This window comes from Xenopus laevis, chromosome 1S, assembly GCF_017654675.1.
Source record: "Xenopus laevis strain J_2021 chromosome 1S, Xenopus_laevis_v10.1, whole genome shotgun sequence".
Taxonomy (NCBI): Eukaryota; Metazoa; Chordata; class Amphibia; order Anura; family Pipidae; genus Xenopus; species Xenopus laevis.
This window is the reverse complement of record NC_054372.1, coordinates 172,525,432-172,544,215: the sequence shown is the minus strand read 5'-3', so window position 1 is coordinate 172,544,215 and position 18,784 is coordinate 172,525,432. Positions and strand designations below refer to the sequence as shown.

Here is an 18,784-nt window from a genome sequence, read left to right as displayed (position 1 = left end):
TGTGTAACCTCGTGTCAGCTGGAAAGATCTATTGGTAAATAAAGCTTTAGAGAGATTATTATAAATGAATACTTAAGCAACAGATAGTTTATATCATATTAAGTGGCATATTAAAGAATCTTACCAAACTGGAATATATATTTAAGTAAATATTGCCCTTTTACATCTCTTGCGTTGAACACCCATTTTGTGGTGGTCTGTGTGCTGTCTCAAATACTGCAGCTCTAACTGTAACAGGAAGAAGTGTTGAAGCAAAAGACACAACTCTGTCTGTTAATTGGTTCATGTGACCGAAGAAGTATAGTTTGTTTGTGTGCACAGTGAATTGTACAATCCCAGGGGGCGGCCCTTATTTTTTAAAATGGCAATTTTCTATTTATGATTACCCAATAGCACCTACTACTAGAAAAGTATATTATTATGAAAATGGTTTGTTTACATGAAGCAGGGTTTTACATATGAGCTGTTTTATGCAATATCTTTTTATAGAGACATTGTTTGGGGGATATAGTTTACCTTTAAGAGCAAGCGCCTCTTCTCCAGCATTAACAACCCCAATTTGGCCAGTCTTTCCTCATAGCTAAGATTTTCCATACCTTTTATCTGCTTAGTTGCCCTTCTCTGTACCCTCCCTAATTCAATAATGTCCTGTTTGAGTAATGGAGACCAAATGATCTATACAGTGGAGAATGAACTCCTCCCCCCATTAATCAGTGCCCCTTTTAATACAGCTGGATTGATTTGACTAGTGCAGTCCCATTAATGGTAAAAGTGGCTTGGATATTTTTACATCCCAGGTGCATGACTTTACATTTATCAAGATTGAATCTCATTTGCCACTTAGCTGCCCAGATTGCCAGTTTGTCAAGATCATGTTGCAAGGATGCCACATACTGGATGGAATTAATTGGGCTGGATAGTTTTGTGTCATCTGCAAACACTGATACATTACTTCAATACTACAATACCCTCCCCTAAGTCATTTATGAACAAGTTGAATAGAAGTGGACCCAATTCCGAACCCTGAGGGACCCCACTAAGAACCTTACTCCAAGTAGAGAATGTACCATTAACAACCACCCTCTGTACCCGATCCTGTAGCAAGTTTCCTATCCATGTGCAAACAACTTTATTAAGCCTAACAGACATAGTTTAGAAAGCAGTTGTTTGTGGGGCACAGTATCAAACGCTTTGGCAAAATCTAAATAGATCTACTGCCCCCCCCATTGTCCAGCATCTTACTTACCTCATCATAAAAGCAATCAAATTTTGTCTGACATGACCTATCCTTCATGAAGCCATGATGATTGCTGCTCATTATGCCATTCACTAGGACAAATGTTGAATGTGATACCTTAACAAGCCTTCAAATAATTGTCAAACTTAGTGGCCTATAATTGCCAGGCTGAGATCGTAATCCCTTTTTAAATACTGGAATGACATCAGCTTTTCTCCAGCCCATAGGTACCATAACATAGCAAATCTGAGAAAATCAGAAATAGGGGCCAGTCTAAAACTGAACTAAACTCTCGTAGAACCCAGGAGTGTATACCATCAGGCCCTGGCGCCTTGTTTACATTAAGTTTTATTAAAGCTTTATGAATATCATGAGTCAGCCACTGACTTGACAGAGCTCAGCCATAATTACAGCTATGAAGTGAGCCTGGGAACGCAGACTCCTCTATTGTATACACTGAAGAAAAGAACTGATTTAGCACATTTGCCTATTCTGTATCTGTTACAACAATACTAGTACCATTATTTAAGGGAGCAACACTCTCAACCCACTTCTTTTTACTATTAATATACTTAAAAACTTTTTGGGGTTAGTCTTAGCCTCAGCCGTAATACACTCCTCATTTCTTTTCTTTCCCTTCCGAAATGCTGTTTTACAACATTTATTATAGTGTTTATAGTCATTAAATGCAGCTTTTGTCCCAACAGACTTGTAGTTTTTAAATGCCTTTCTCATCTTTCCTATTAACTTCTTTACTGCTATTTTAAACCACATAGGGTGATTCTTAGTGCTTCTACATTTACTCCTTAAGGAAATAAATTGAGAACAGTAACAATTTAATATAATTTTAAATGACAACCATTTCTGTTCTGTGTTTTTAGCTGAAAACATAATGCACTAATCTATGCTCTGAAGGGCAGCCCTCAAAGCACTAAAATTAGCTTTTTTGAAATTCATGTTTTTTTTTGCCCCAATGTATATTTGTTTTTTGCACCAGACATTAAATGAGATCACATTATGGTCACTATTATCCAGGTTTAATTACTTTTATAGAACATATAGCACATATATATATTGACAATACAGGAAACAGACCCTGCAACTGCTGGGGGCCCCAGGAACAGCAAGTGGCCCAGTGACTGATAAGCAGCAGTTTATGGAAAATGTCTTCTTCCCAAAGTTTAGGGGGACCTATAATCTTTCTGTGGGGCCCAATAACTAGTTATTTGGCTGCTAAAAAGTTAATGTAGGTGGTTTTAATCACCTTTAATTAAGAAAATAGATCATAATAAAAACAGCTGATATTACTTTTTAATGAGAATTTCATTACCATTTATACCAGAATTATATTGGATGGAACAATTTCTTTCATGAGTTCAGGGAATTGTAATTATCAATCGTCGCTGTCTGCTATTGTACCAAAGTGACATTCTGGTCAGTACAAGAGAAACACTACTAATAATAAATCTTCAAAATATTTTAATTACATATTTACAATGCTCCAGCATAGTCCACAGTAGGTCCCAATGCACAATACTGCAGATACACTGATCATCTACTTTATTTGAAAACAATAATACTTGCCATGAACATGAGTGCAATTTACCTTTCTCTTAACTTATACCAGTTCAAATGAAAAATTTTCTTAGCCTTAGATATCAATTAACGGGTCAGTAAAACAGAAAAGTGAATATCTATTAAGTATAAGAATTGAATCCCTTATTTGGAAACCCATTGTCCAGAAAGCCAGAAGGCTATCTTCCATAGAGTCAGTTTTAAGCAAATAATTCTATGTTTAAATAATTTACTTTGTCTCTATAATAATAAAAGTGTACTGGATCCTAATTAAGTTGCATGAATCCATATTTGTGGCAAAACAATTGGGTTTATTTAATGTTTAAAAGATTTTTAGCAGCCTTAAGGTATGGTGACCCAAATTATGGAAAGATCCCCAATCCGAAAAAACCGAGGTCCCAAGCATACTGTATAATAGATCTTATAACTGTATACTTGAATGGATAAATGTCTCTGCAGCATAGTTTTGGGCAGTAATGCTCTTCTCTAAATTGTATTCTAAACAGCTTACCTCTTATCTGCTATGCAAAGTGGGCCAAGCTGTAACCAGCTTGAGGAAAGGCTGTCGGCCTGAAACGTCGCTGTATTTCTGTCCTATTAAAGCCCTTTTGCCAATAAAGGCTTTTTTAAGAAAATTGACTGGATGTGTGGTGCTGTCTACCTGGGAAAATCAAGCTGTAACATTTGCCAGATACACCATGGATGATTAACAAAAAAAAGGGGGACAAGTGGTAAAGTGAAAAACAAGCACAATAAGCACACTTATTTTTACACTTTTCACTTTGAACTGTATGGTGTGCCCGGATGTGCAATTCTTTGTGCCCCTTGAATGAAGAGCAATGAGCTGCATGTATTCTGTGTGCAGTGTTGCCTTTTGAAATGTTGAACATGATTCCTTGAAAATGTAAAATGGGTGCCAGCTGCAGGTATTTTGATTGCAGATACAGGGAGGGTCCAGGGGTTTGATAAAGGTACATTCTTGTTCTAGGCCAGTTACGCCACTGTATGTATGCAAGACTGCACCTGCCAAAGATAAGGTCCTGTATTGGTCTTATAGGGTGCAATTTGCCTTCTTTAGCACTCCAGCACTTCTGTCTGTAGCACTGTAGCATCCTTATTCTGTAATGTATTTCTGGCTGGTGTGACCCAAGCACTGGACCTCCCACTATCGTCCCCCTCAACCATCATTTGAGGGTATTTTTGATTTACTTTTTCATAGTTTTTTTTTCATATACGTATAGGCACCATAGGCCCTCTGTGCCTATAAATAAATAAATACAGACCTGTCACTTTTCCTCTACATGAAAGTGCATTGATTGATTTATGCCTCTATCAAGTGACGTTTTAAAAATAATTTACATTGGCAACATAGCATATTTTTTAAGGGGTAGTTTCTTTTAGTATGTAATTTATAACCCCTTCCCTGACAGCCACCATAGCAACTCTGGAACAGCTAGCTACACCACCCCATTGATCAGAACAGAGTGTTAAAACATAGGGGCATGTTTACTAACATTGGAGATAAATATCTGGAGAGATTCCTGAAGATGTTGCCCATGGCAACCAATCAGATCTTTGCTTTTGTTTTCTAACATAAAGATGGCTTTTTAAATCTAATTGCTGATTGGTTGCCAAGGCCAACATCTCCAGAAATCTCTCCAGATAGACATTGGTACTTTGTCATTTGTCAGTAATGCCAGTTCTACTTCTTTGGAGTGACATTTTCTTTTATTAGGCAAAAAACATATTTTTTGCCACTTAAGACATATGCTGCACGTGAATGAAGCGCCAGTGGGACAAAATCTCTTAAAAATAATCCTTTTTTGATTTCATTAAAATCAAGGAGACTTCAGGAACATATCAAAGACCAGCCAGTTTCCCCACAGGGATACCAGGAAAACTCCCGGTGGGCCCAGGTGTCAGTGGGCCCTCTTGCTTCTAAACATTTGGTCTATTTCATGGTCAATCCCTATTTCTTTATGGGAAAAAATGCTTTATAATGAAACAATATAGTAAGTAGATATAAAAGACTAGGAGAATAAAGAGGTTGAGTGAGGAGAGAAGGAATAAAAGTTTGGAAAGTGGGCCCACAGTCTAAGGTTTTCTGGTGGACCCCTGGCATCCCAGTCCGACACTGTGGGTTGTAGGTGGTAGCACGGAGGGAGGACAAATCCGGTGAGTGCTCCTGATTTTGGGTTTCTTTAAACATGAATCCTAATGCCAAGCACATATGGAATGCATTTTAGGACATCATCAGGAGAACACCTGCTTCTGCATGCGCTCTCGTAAAGAAGAAGTATGCAGGCTCGTCTTTTATTCTACTGTTATCCGAAGAAACTGCAGTCACACCTCCCAACGTTTTGGAAATAAAAAGAGGGACAAAAAAAGTTGCCGCGCATAGTGTGGTGAAATGTGTTCGACCACGCCCCTTTTGTAGCCACACCCCCTAATTACCATGTTCATTTTACAAAATTTGGCTGATTATAAACATATTTCTGTGGATTTTTTCAGTTATTACAGTTTTGCTAATGAAGATGAATTGCCCTTTAAGCCGTGAATCTATCTTTTCCCGAAGGACCTGTCTTATATTGTTAGAATTACTTATTTGTTTATCTAGATACATTTGAATTGTTACAGATGGATCTTATCTTCCGTTGTGGCTGTTCTGGGTTCTCTGCCGAAAGCCAAATAAGTTAGAAACTTTGTTTCTTTTTCTGGCTGTTCAGTGCAGAGAAAAACTGGACTTTCCAGTGCAAACGAGGGACTGCGGGTTTAACTGTCAAAAGAGGGGCATTTGCAGTTGCACTAAACCCCCTCGTGGCTCATTTCTCAGCAAACCCTCCTCGGTCCTCAGACCTCCCTCCTTTGTCGTCATTACAAAAGCCCTCCCTCCTCAACTATCAGCCTGGCTCAGAGCCGGGCCAACCCGGGCTCAGTGCGCGCATAACTGCACTCCAGCACGCATGCGCAGAAGCGCATTTTCGGAAAAGTTACACTCGGCAGTCTGGGAGAGACGGGACCGGACACGGGTAGGCGACAGAGCAGGTACGTGCCTGGCGCTCCCCCAGCTTTGCGCCCTAGGCACGTGCCTACTCTGCCTACCCCTAGTTCCGGCCCTGGCCTGGCTTACGAGCTGAGGTCTGAGGAAGGAGGGCTGAGGAGGGAGGGCTTTTGTAATGAGGGAGGGAGATTGCAACAGCAAATGTGGGCAGCATGGAGGTGTGGCTGCAGTTTCTTCGGATAAGAGAGTAGAATAAAAGACGAGTCTGCATACTTTCATACTTCTTCTTTAAGCCCTTTAAGTGCCACAGATCGTAGAATCTACGTTCTGTGGGTCAAAGGACCAAAGTGCCACAGATCGTAGATTCTACGATCTCCAGCACTTCCGGGTTCCAGTGCGCTGCGGTTGGATTTAAAACCGAAAGCGCACGTTACATCGTTGCAGAACCCCGTAGGCAATGAGCAAAACCGGTCATGCTTACCGGTCTCCCCACCGATCGTCGCTGGAACCAATAGGAGTGCAGGGCGCATGCAGGGCGCATGGCTGTGACGCGCTCTGGCTGCCCAAATAAATCCAGCCCTCCTGACGCCTCCCCTTTCACTCCTACTGCGCACATGTGTCTGTTGGAGCCCTCCTGCTGCCTTCCTGCGGTTCTCCTGCTGGTTTGGTCGCCTTGATTGCCTGCCTTGGATTCAGTGAGCTGAACTACAACACCCTTACATTGTTTATTTTACTTGTTTCCTTCTAATCTCTCTAAATTTGTTTTGTTTTTTTTCTTCTGTCTTTCTCATTTAGCACACTTTTGTACACTCACACACTTACAGGCATCTTTGCCAAGCACACACTCACACTCACACACACACACACACTCACACTTATACACTTTTTCTTTCCCCTATACTTCTTTTCTTTTCTTTCTTTCTTTGCTTTCTTTAGTAGTTGTTTTTTTTTTTTTGCTAAAACTTTATTTCTACTCTTGTTCTATAATTATCTGCTTTATTTTATTGTATTTTTGCAGTTTTTTTTACCATTTTCATTGTTGCTTTGTGTTTTATATCTATTATATTGCATTTTCACTTTTATTTGCTGTTTGTTGCCTGTTATTACCAGTAAAAAGTTTGCCTTTACAGTGACGTTGGTGGATCAAGGTTTCTAACCACCAATTTCATTCCAATAGCTGTTATTTTTATTGTCTTAGCTGATTTTTATTATATTTTGTTGTTTTATTCTGCTTTGCCCTTTGCTGCTTGTTTAGTGCCCCCAAAAAAGTTTGCCTTTTCAGTGACGCTGGTTGGTCTAGGTTTCTGGCCCCCGATTTCATTCCAATAGCTGTTGGTTTTTATTGCTTTAGCTGATTTTTATTACATTTTGTTGTTTTATTCTGTTTTTCATTTGCATTGCCCTTTGCTACTTGTTTAGTGCCCCAAAAAAAGTTGTGTTTGCAGTGACGCTGGTTGGTCTAGGTTTCTGGCCCCTGATTTCATTCCAATAGCTGTTGGTTTTAGTGCTTTGGGTGATTTTATTCCAGACTGTTCCTTTGCCCTGTTTGCTTGTTTAGTGCCTCCCCAAAAGGTTCTTTTTGATTTTAGGCACGTGCAGTGTCTTGTCTGTAATCTATTCTGTAGATTTCCGGAAGGGTTTAGGAGTTCAAGTTCTAGGTTTTTTTTTCTTCTGATTGTTTGTATTAGCAGGGGTTAACTGTTGGTCAAATCTTGCTGCCTTCTTTTTTTTTCTTCTTCTTGGTGTTTGTATTAGCAAGGGTTAACTGTTGGTCAAATCTTGCTGCCTTCTTTTTTTTTTTATTCTTGTTGTTTATTTTAGCAGGGGTTAACTGTTGGTCAAATCTTGTTGCCTTCTTTTTTTTTTTTTTCTGGTTGTTTGTTTAGCAGTGGTTAACTGTTGGTCAGATCTTGCTGCCTTCTTTTTTTTTTTCTTCTGGTTGTTTGTTTTAGCAGGGGTTAACTGTTGGTCAGATCTTGCTGCCTTCTTTTTTTTCTTTTTCTTCTGGTTGTTTGTTTTAGCAGGGGTTAACTGTTGGTCAGATCTTGCTGCCTTCTTTTTTTTCTTTTTCTTCTGGTTGTTTGTTTTAGCAGTGGTTACCTGTTGGTCAGATCTTGCTGCCTTCTTTTTTTTTTTCCTCTGGTTGTTTGTATTAGCAGTTGGTCAAATCTTGCTGGATTGGATTTAGGAGCTTCTTGCTTTGCCTATTGATTGCTAGCTTTGCAGTTGTTACTAGTTTTGCAGTGGTCTGTATTTTTCTGGCACAATGGCCAAACGGTTTTATACCGCTGCAGAAGCGGCTAGGTATTGTGAGGACTCCAGCTCAGAGGAATTTAGCAATTCTGATTCGGAGTATGTCCCATCTGATGACTCTACTGATGAATCAGAGATTGGTGATAGCAGCACTATTAGCGCAGAGGCTAGTAGTGGCAGCACACTTACTGCTGAAGAAGCAGAGGAAGAGGCAGAGGCTGGTGGCAGTGTGCCAGATGCACCCATGGAGGTAGAAGAGGGTGAGGGTAGTGGTGATGCAGCAGTTGGAGCGCCTGTTTAGGGGCATCCCTGTAATTATGCCCCCGAAATTCCCCCATTCAATGCAGTCACGGGCGTCAAGGTGGACACCACTAACTTTGAAATCATAGATTTCTTCAATCTTTTTATCACAGAGTCCATCCTACAGGACATGGTCCACTATACAAATGTATACGCTGAGCAGTATCTTGCCAGCCACCCTATACCAGGATATTCAAGAGCCCAGGCGTGGTATCCCACTACTGTAAATGAAATCAAAAGATTCCTGGCTCTCACATTGGCAATGGGACACGTAGAATGCAACACCTTAGCTTCATACTGGGATACCACTACAGTCCTTTCCATCCCTCTTTTTTCAGCTGTTATGCCAAGAAACCGTTATCAAATTTTACTGCGGTTTTTTCATTTTAACGACAATGCAGCGGCTGTTCCCCCTAATGAGCCCGGTCAGGACAGGCTTTACAAATTGAGGCCCCTTATAGATAGCCTGTCTCTGCGCTTCACAGAGGTCTACTCCCCCTCCCAAAATATATGTGTGGACGAGTCCCTTTTGCTCTTCAAAGGGCGCCTAAAATTTCACCAATACATCCCTAGTAAGCGTGCTCGATATGGGATGAAATTTTACAAACTCTGTGAAAGCAGCACGGGCTATACTAGTTTTTTCATGATCTACGAGGGAAAGGAAACTAATTTGGACCCCCCCGGCTGTCCCCTTGACTTGACTGTCAGTGGTAAAATTGTCTGGGAGCTCATAACTCCACTGTTGGGCCAAGGTTACCACTTATACGTGGATAACTTTTACACAAGCATCCCCTTATTCAGAACCCTTTACTGGTTGGACACCCCAGGTTGTGGCACTGTTAGGCGTAACCGCAGAGGACTGCCCAAGGAACTGGCTAGCTTTGTATATCTTTTTTCCTTTATTTCAGACCAAGTCTCGGACTTCTACGAAGGACTGCGGCCACAATTCTCCGTGTAGAAAAGCAAGAATGGCATCTTTGAATAGCTGAAGAAGTGTACTTTACGGTAATATATGGTTTGTGGGGGTAATTTCAGAGTCTGGGGGTGTTTAGACTGAAAAACTGCAAGTACTACACATAGAGCGCAGCCCCCAGATTTTCAACTGCAATTGCCCTTATGCATTGCTCCTGTTTTGGGGTGTTTGGTGGCTGCGTCTCTATGTGTATCCATACATATGGGGTATCATTTCATTCAGGGGGACTTGCAGATTGTTATTGAGCAGGTTTTTGGTAGTTACCATGGATACTTAGGGAGAAATCTAGCTTTGTATATCTTTTTTCCTTTATTTCAGACCAAGTCTCGGACTTCTACGAAGGACTGCGGCCACAATTCTCCATGTAGAAAAGCGAGAATGGCATCTTTGAATAGCTGAAGAAGTGTACTTTTCGGTAATGTATGGTTTGTGGGGGTAATTTCAGAGTCTGGGGGTGTTTAGACTGAAAAACTGCAAGTACTACACATAGAGCGCAGCCCCCAGATTTTCAACTGCAATTGCCCTTATGCATTGCTCCTGTTTTGGGGTGTTTGGTGGCTGCGTCTCTATGTGTATCCATACATATGGGGTATCATTTCATTCAGGGGGACTTGCAGATTGTTATTGAGCAGGTTTTTGGTAGTTACCATGGATACTTAGGGAGAAATCTAGCTTTGTATATCTTTTTTCCTTTATTTCAGACCAAGTCTCGGACTTCTACGAAGGACTGCGGCCACAATTCTCCATGTAGAAAAGCAAGAATGGCATCTTTGAATAGCTGAAGAAGTGTACTTTTCGGTAATGTATGGTTTGTGGGGGTTATTTCACATTTTGGGGGTGTTTAGATGGAAAAACCGCAAGTAGTACACATAGAGCGCAGCCCCCAGATTTTCAACTGCAATTGCCCTTATGCATTGCTCCTGTTTTGGGGTGTTTGGTGGCTGCGTCTCTATGTGTATCCATACATATGGGGTATTGTTTTATTCATGAGAAGTTTGTCTTTCAAATTGTCTGTGGTTACAACATTTATAACAGTGTTGTTTTGTCAGATTTACATTTGATCCTGCGTCTAAGTTTACATTTTAGAGAAAAACTAAAAATGCAACAAAAAAGCTCTAAATTTCATGATGCACTGGTAAAATGTATTTGAATTTTGAGAAAAAAATACAGCACCCCTAGAAACCTGAAGGTCTGTTGTTTCTAAAAATACCAAACTTGAAGGGATAATTTAAATGTACATATAAGTTATGCTGCATCAACTGTTACATGTGCTTATCTACTTTGTTGTAAAGTTTGGTGTAAAATTCTAGAAAATGCTGATTTAGTTTGGGGGTTACTGCTGGACAAAAAAAGTGGGTTACTGATACATATTTGGTATCGTTGGACTTGGCAGGATCACGGCTTTTACAAACACAAAAAAAATGCTCGTAAAATTAACTTTTCTGTGGAAAAAAAAAACTCAAGATATACTTTTTTTTAATAATTTTTTTTTACATATTTCACCCAAAATACACACTAAATCTCCAGAAAAGTTGCAAAATTACACTTGCATGTCAAAGTCCAATTTATAACGAAAAAAACAATATATCATTTTCCCAGTTTCATGGAGGTTTTCCTACAGAAAAACCTTGTTAAACTGAACAAGTACCAAATGCTTAAAAAACGTCTGGCATTTCGCGTACCAGAAACGTGAAATTCTGCTGGCACTTAAAGGGTTAAGAGAGCGCATGCAGGAGCGTGTTTTCTCCTGATCATGTCCTAAAACGCGTGCCGTAGGCGCAGCGTTCTGCGCACAAAATGAATCTAGAATGAGTGTTGCCTAACAACGTGACAGGTGTCTATAGAGGCGGAGTCTGACACGTCAACGTAAACACTCCAAGATCATGCCTTCCGGGAGGAGCCTGTATATGTCATGGGCGTGGCTCCGGCCTTAGGTGTCAGCCTGCTGTCTCCGCCTTCATTTGGGGCGGTAACCTCTCCAGAAGGAAGATGGTGGGTTTGTGAGCTCGACTGCTGGTCTCTGAGCTCAGCTGTCGGTGCTTATACATCCGGGTTTCTTACACGGAGCTTTCCCCCTGATCTCCGGGTGTGTGCCTGTGTCACGTAGAGCGGTGCAAGGGAAACTTGCTTTTCTTATCCCGCCCGGTGCTTTGCCGTGTCCCTTCTCATGTCGGATAATCAGAGCTGGAACTCCTCGGGTTCGGAGGAAGACCAGGAGCCTGAGTCCGGGCCGCCGGTTGAGCGATGTGGAGTCCTGTCTAAGGTAAGTCAGTTGTATTGCAGCTCCATCCCGGCCGCTCTGGGTTTTGACAGCAACACCCGGCGTTCCCTGTTCCACGTATTCCTGCTGGGAGTTGCAGCAGGTCTTCAGCACTTGTAGAAGCGAATGAGACAAGTCAGCCCCGTGTTTTCATACCTACAGCGGTCTCTGGAGTCAGACTCGCAGGTTGCCAGTCCCCTGAAAGCTGTCGGGCATTTCTAGTGACCGCGTTTATGCTCTTGATTTCTCGGTCACTCAGCAGCCATACTACACTCCCTGATCTGAAGCTGTGCAGGGCTCATTCAACTTTCATTTCTCAACTTTCCTGTTATCACTCATTATATGCATTTAAGACGTCTGATAGACTTACAACTGTTTTCAATGGACAACTCCCAGTATCTCCCAGTGACAGCCTGAGTGGTAGAAAGAAACAGCTTTAATATTGTGGGCAGAGAATAAATATCTTTATTTCTTTGCCTTTTAGTATGATGTAGAGAGCAATGTCCTGAGAGTTTGCCATCTGTTTTCATACTATAAATGCTTTTTGGGTTATTAAGCTTTTTATTCAGCAGCTCTTCAGTTTGTAATTTCTGCTATTTGGTTGCTAGGATCCAAACTACCCTAGCAACCATTTATTACTTTTAAAGGAGAACTAAAGCCTAACTAAAGAAGTTGCTAGAAATGTTGTACATTATGTTTTGGGTTTCTGTACCAGCCCAAGGCAACCACAGCCCTTTAGCAGGGAAGATCTGTGTCTCCAAAGATGCCCCATTAGCTCATCATCTTCTTTTCTACTGATTCACTGCAAATGCTCTGTGCTGCTGTCACTTACTGAGCTTAGGGACCCACTCACAATTAACAGAACACATAGAATAGAAATGTCACAATATAAGTCTGATTAGTAATTAATACAGATAATTATTACATGGTAGCACAGGAACCAGTACAATTAGCATCAGCATTAAATAATCAGTTCTGTAGCATCAGCTTATATTATAGACAACCCTCATTTTCTGCTTGATCATATGTGACGATCCCTAAGCTTAGCTTCTCAACAGCTGCTCAGAGCCCACTGAGCATGTGAGTGTCACAGACACTTTCCAAGATGGTGTCCCCCAGTGACAAGTTTGAAGTCCTGGATCATTGCTGCTATTGACAAGCTGAAACTTTAGGCTGGTGCAATAAGTTCAGTATATAAAATATGGCATTTTTAGCCACATTAATTTTTAAGGTGTAGTTCTCCTTTAATAAGAGACTGGAATATGAATAGGAGAGGGCCTGAATAGAAAGATGAGTAATAAAAAGCTCTATTAGCAAATGTGTAAAAGGCAAAGACATAAAACTAAAAAATGAAGACAAATTGGATATTTGCTTAGCATTCTATAATATACTAAAAGTTAACTAAAAGGTGAACAACCCCTGTAAGGGCAACCGGGCTCGCTTTTGCTGACCTTTATTTCAACCTGCCAGTAAATGGTGATTCCAGTTTATATTTAACAAAATTTCCTATGTAATTTAGCTTGAGGCCATTAGTATGGGAAGTAACCCAAAGTTACCTAGCCATTGGAGCAGTCATGGGTGAAGATGTATCATTGTGTATATACTTGTCACCAGTAAGCTATGCGCTGCTTTGTTGGGCTCAGGGGAGGGGCCATGGGTCATTTGGCCAATATCACACGTACCCCTTGGGAGGCAAAGTATGATAAAAGCTCAAAGTGCAGGTTATGTTCTGTTATATTGTACTTTTGTTGCACACTAAAGGTGGCCATACACGGGCCGATAAAAGCTGCTGACAGACCAAGTCGGCAGCTTATTGGCCCGTGTATGGGGGCCCCCGACGGGCTTCCCCGATCGAGATCTGGCCGAAAGTCGGCCAGATCTCGATCGGATGGGGTTAAAAATCCCGTCGGATCGCGGCCGCATCTGTTCGTTGATGCGGTCCCGCGATCCGACCGCCCGTTTGGCGAACGCTAGGATCCGATCGTTGGGCCCTAGGGCCCACGATCGGATCAGCCCGATATTGCCCACCTCAAGGTGGGCATATCGGAGGGAGATCCGCTCGTTTGGCGACATCGCCAAACGAGCGGATCTATCCGTGTATGGCCACCTTAGCTCAAGTAGTGTCGGTTTAAAGCAATTCTTCGCTTTCTTTCTAACAATGTACATGTTGTGTTCGATGAATGCCTTGCCTGTCACCACTCAAACTGTGATCAATAGCAGGGCATCAGAAAGGCAGACTAGCTGTCACTAAGGTTCTGTTGCTGAGCCTGCTGCTAGCCCAGGAGTGTAAATAAACAACACAGAAGGGCTCATACACAGAAGTAGGAGAGGTTTAGTGACCACTTTAGTTGCATTGCATATGCAAAGTGCAGGCATAATATTTCAGGGTATCGTGTGCCATCTGTCTTGGACTGCATGCTGTAGATAGGTGGTGAATACTTAATTAAATTCACCCTTTGTTACATGGTGTCTGTGAGCAGCAGTTCTGTTTGAGGCCAAGGAATAAGAATGAAGAATATCTGTCCATGTGTAGCCTTTCATTAAAATAAAATGCAAGCCTGGCATAAGTGAAAATAATGACTTACTCTCTAAACGTTATAGTACTTTGAAATACAGCGTCTTTATCACCTTTCTGCTGGTACAAACCCTCCCAAGCCTCACTGGTGCCTCTGTAAAGTTCTGTTTAATGGTGGCCATACATTATAACAGGGGTTTCCAACCTTTTTCACCCGTGAGCAACATTCAGATGTAAAAAAGGTTGGAGAGCAACATAAGCATGCAAAAAGTTCCTGGGGATACCTAATATGAGGTGTAATTGGCTATTTAGTACCCCCTGTCTGACCTGGCAGCGGGCAGAAGACTGTTTGGCAGTAAAATGTTTTTTATGGAACAAAAAGTTGCCTCCAAGCCAAGAATTCAAAAATAAGCACCTGCTTTGAGGCCACTGTGAGCTGCAGCCAAGAGGTTGGTGAGCATCATGTTGCTCATGAGCCACTGGTTGGGGATCACTGCATTATAAGATCTGCTCGTTTGATGAGGTTGCCAAATGAGCAGATCTTTCACCCATATGCCAGCATTGAGATGAGAAATTTCTGGCTGACCTGATTGTTTGGCCCTTGGGCCAATGTTTGTATTATAAATGCTGCTAAATCAGCGGTCAGAACGAGGACTGCGTCAACAAGCAGATGTGAAACAGTTCGACAGTTAGGAGAATCAAACTTGTCTATTTGACCGATCTTGGGTCCCATTCACAAACAGATAAGCTGCCAAATTTGTCAGAAGGGTCCAAATTGGCATTTTAAAGAAGAAGGAAAGTCTCTAAACAACATTCACTACAAATCTCAGTCTTATTATAGTCTCTCACATATTCCCCCCAGCTCAGTGTCCTGTTGCTCAGTTTGCCTATGAAATGGCAAAGTCTGGTCCTGCAACAAAGTACCTGTTTCAATCCAGCGCTGCTTTCCTTTCTCCCCTAATAGAGATTTCCCTGGGCAAACACATGCGTACATGTTGAGCTGCTGCTGTTTTTTTTTTTTCTTTCTGACTTAGCATATTCAGCTTGTACATGCTGAAAGTCTTGAGCTTGTAAGCCTGCCCATTTAATCACAGTGTCCAATCGGATGTTGCCCCTATTGTTTCTATCACTACACTAAACACTGTCCTGCACAGACTCCCTCCCTAAATCTTTGCACATGCACAATATGCAGGAGATGCGGTGAGAAAATGGCGACCACTATCTAACGAAGAGAGGGCTCACTTTCAACACTTGCATGCTCATCCAGATGAACTACTATTGCGGTTAGGGAGGCAGAAGCATGATGATAATATTACATTTTTATCACTTTCCTTCTCCTTTAATTCTGTTCGTATACGACCACCTTAAGGTGCAAAAGACTTACTGACTTCTTAAAAGCACCCATATCTCTGAGATGTTTGGTTCAGAGTAATCACAGTAATTCTAAAGGTGGCCATACATGGCTTACTGAGTCGGCAGCTTATCGGCTCATGTGTAGGTCCCTCCGTCGGGCTTTCCCGATCGATATCTGGGCAAAAGTTGGCTTAGATGTCGATCAGGCAGGATCAAAAATCCCTTCGGATTGCGGCCGCATCTATTCGTTGATGTGTTCCCGAGATCCGACTGCCCGTGTTGGCGGCATTATGATCCGATCATTGGGCCTTAGAACCTCAAAGGAAAATTTCAAGTGTTTTTTGGTGGCCAAATAATTAGTCATTTTGTGACCATACAGAGCTTTGTTCCCACTAATGTAAAATATAAGCACAACTTATATAACTAAATGTTCCCCCATATAGTTAAGAGATTGCAACAGTCTTTCAGTTTATTATTAGCATTTTAGGGGGTAATCCAGGGCCCAAAGTCACCAGTCAGTCACATGTTTCATCTAAAGCAGTGGACACCAACCAGTGGCTCATGAGCAACGTGTTATAGACCAACCCCTTGGATGTTGCTCCCACTGGCCTCAAAGTAGGTGCTTATTTTTCAATTATTGGCTTGAACATTAAGTTGCATAAAAACCAGTTGTACTGCCAAACAGAGCCTCCTTTAGGCTGCCAGACCCCAGATCACAGCCCTTATTTGGCTTCCTCTGGAACATTTTTCACGTTTGTGTTACTCCCCAACTCCTTTTACGTCTGAATGTTGCTCACAGGGTAAAAAAAGTTGGGGACCCCAGATCTAAAGCATTGGTCTGTCTAACCACAAAGGAGCCTTTAGGCTTATGGTTTGAAGCTGCTGAAAGTGACAGGTGAGATCCACTTGGATATTGGACTGCTGCTTTGTCAGGAGAAGCTCATTTGCTGATGTCTGATTGTGGCACAAGTAACTGATCCAATCAATGCTGCACTGGGCAAAAAAGATTATCCTGCCTTCTACGTTTGAGGATGTATTTACAGGGGAGGGCAAGAGACTTAGTTCACACCTGGTTACTACTTTGTCTATTAATATTATTATTATTATTAGTATTATTATTAAGTACCAGCACTCTCATAGTCCCTTTCCCACCCCACCCATTTCCTTCCTAAACTCACTTAGTCACCTACAGAGTCACTAACACAAATGGACTACATCTCCGGTGCCCTTTCAGTAAGTTATCATTATGAATGTTATTGTAAGGGTGGGGGCAATTAACTGCCCAAGGTGCTCTTTATCCATCTCTTGTTTTTTTATATTATTGTATTATTATTATAACTTAGTGACAATTATGTATTGTATAGTGGTTAATATATCCCTTACTATAAGATACTCATTCTCACAGAGGAGTTACATGACCATATATTATACTGGTCACATAGTTCTGCATTATAATCAACCGCTGTTTGTATTTTAGGGCCCTTACACACCTGCATTTGAGCTGCGCTCCCCTGTGTTCCAGTTTCATGCGTTCAGCCGCAGGGGAGTGCAGAAGTAAACGCACGCCATTACTGTCAAGGGGGCTGTACTCACACAGATGCATGTAATCGACGAACGCAGGTAAAATGCAACATGCTGTGTCTCAACTTGCGTTCGGTGCTTACATGTGTCTGTGTACAGCCCCCTTGACAGTAATGGCGTGCGTTTACTCCTGCGCTCCCCTGCGGCAGAACACATGAAACTGGAACGCAGGGGAGCGCACCTCAAAACGCCCATGTGTAAGGGCCCTAAATGTGTCTCTTCAGGGAGCTATCTCTTCATTACCTACAGGTGGCCTATATCAGGCATATTTTTTTGGGGTGGGGGGGAGAATTGGTGCTGTGGATGGCAGCGGTAAAAAGACCACATGAAAGAGAAGCAGCTGTATGTTGCATTACTGTGCATGCCTCTTTAAATTCTAAGTGACACATTCTGACATAAGAACGCAGTGTTTATAAGCATATCATTTATAATATAGATCGTCTTAAAATTACTATACTGTAAACACGTGTATTTCACAGATTAGAGGCCAGACTTGAAGTTTCAGCACTACCTTATGCAATTGTCTAGTGTCCTAATAACTATTCAAGCAATTGGTATGATGAAATACAGTGGGGAAAGACTTGCGACATATCCATACACACATCCTATTAGCACTGTAAATCTAGGTTTCACCCCCTTTACTGTAGGGTTACAAATCGAGACTTGTCTATTAAGAGCAACCTTTTGGGTAATCCTTACTTAATACTGTGCAGGGTGTTTTGGCCTTGTTCATGATGAATGGATAATATAGGCGTATTGTTCTAGGAAAGACACAGGCCCTTCCCTTTCACAGTTGGAAATAATCAGCTGTCCTCATAGTTCTCTTGGAATGTGTCAAGCCCACTTGGGTGTGTCTGTGATGCTGTGAAGTAGTTCAAGATCGTTCAGTATACGGCAAGAGCTGCTTAGTTCATGGTCCGTGGCACTACCCTATAGATAATATAGTTCCTTGCAAAAGTAGCCACTTGATCTGTCTTCTCACTTTACTGCATAACTGCAATCTGTCATTGAAACCATCTCTGTGATAGTTTTATTTAAAACACTGAAATTCAGTATCATTTTATAATATGATATATACGTATTTCCTGAAAACAAGTATGCCATTTTTGATTCTTTACGCTCTTTACATTAACACTTTATAATGTACATTAATTATTTTGTTTAACATGATTGGCATAATATTGTGAGCAGGGCACATCTGATCCAATTTTTATTCTGTAACCCTTACTTGTAAAAGTTATTGGAAAACCCCTGTTATGAACTAATGTAAACTACTGCATAGCTCGCTGGCGCTATATAAATAAATGGTGATGATGATGATAATAGAACAGCTTCATTCACACACATAGCAAATTGCGATCCCATTCCTTGCAAGGACATTCGGCAGTTGTGCTGGAGAGTGAAGGTGTGAGACCCAGAGAAAAATAAAAGGTGGGATAATTCCCTGCACAATTGTTCTATAGAAAAAGCTGGTCTATTATGCAAAGCCTTGAGAAAAATAACTCATGTACATTACAAAGTGCTTTGGTGTGTTCTATAGATTAAAAAGCAGCACACACATTTCCCAGCCTTTCCATATCCTTTAATATTTTGCCAATCCATTTTTGCAAGTATAGGTATTGAACCTTGTAATCTGGAAACCTGTTATCCAGAAAGCTCCAAATTATGAAAAGGTTGTCTCCCATAGACTTCATTTTAGCCGAATAATCCAAATTTTAAACAAGAATTTCCTTTTT

General features: G+C 41.3%; 1 protein-coding gene across 5 annotated transcripts in view; it reads left to right on the top strand.

The window, feature by feature from the left end:
• Positions 1 to 11,277: 11,277 nt before the first annotated feature.
• Positions 11,278 to 18,784, top strand: part of cert1.S (ceramide transporter 1 S homeolog) — a 76,483-nt gene continuing 68,976 nt past the window's right edge. For 2 of the 5 annotated variants that reach the window (XM_041580510.1, XM_018244436.2), the window contains exon 1: positions 11,279 to 11,602. In XM_041580510.1, the coding sequence (XP_041436444.1) occupies positions 11,507 to 11,602 (96 nt within the window). In that variant the 5' untranslated portion in view covers positions 11,279 to 11,506. Of the gene's footprint in view, positions 11,603 to 18,784 lie in introns of all 5 variants that reach the window. The other 3 variants (XM_018244437.2, XM_018244438.2, XM_041580509.1) reach the window with 2 other exon arrangements.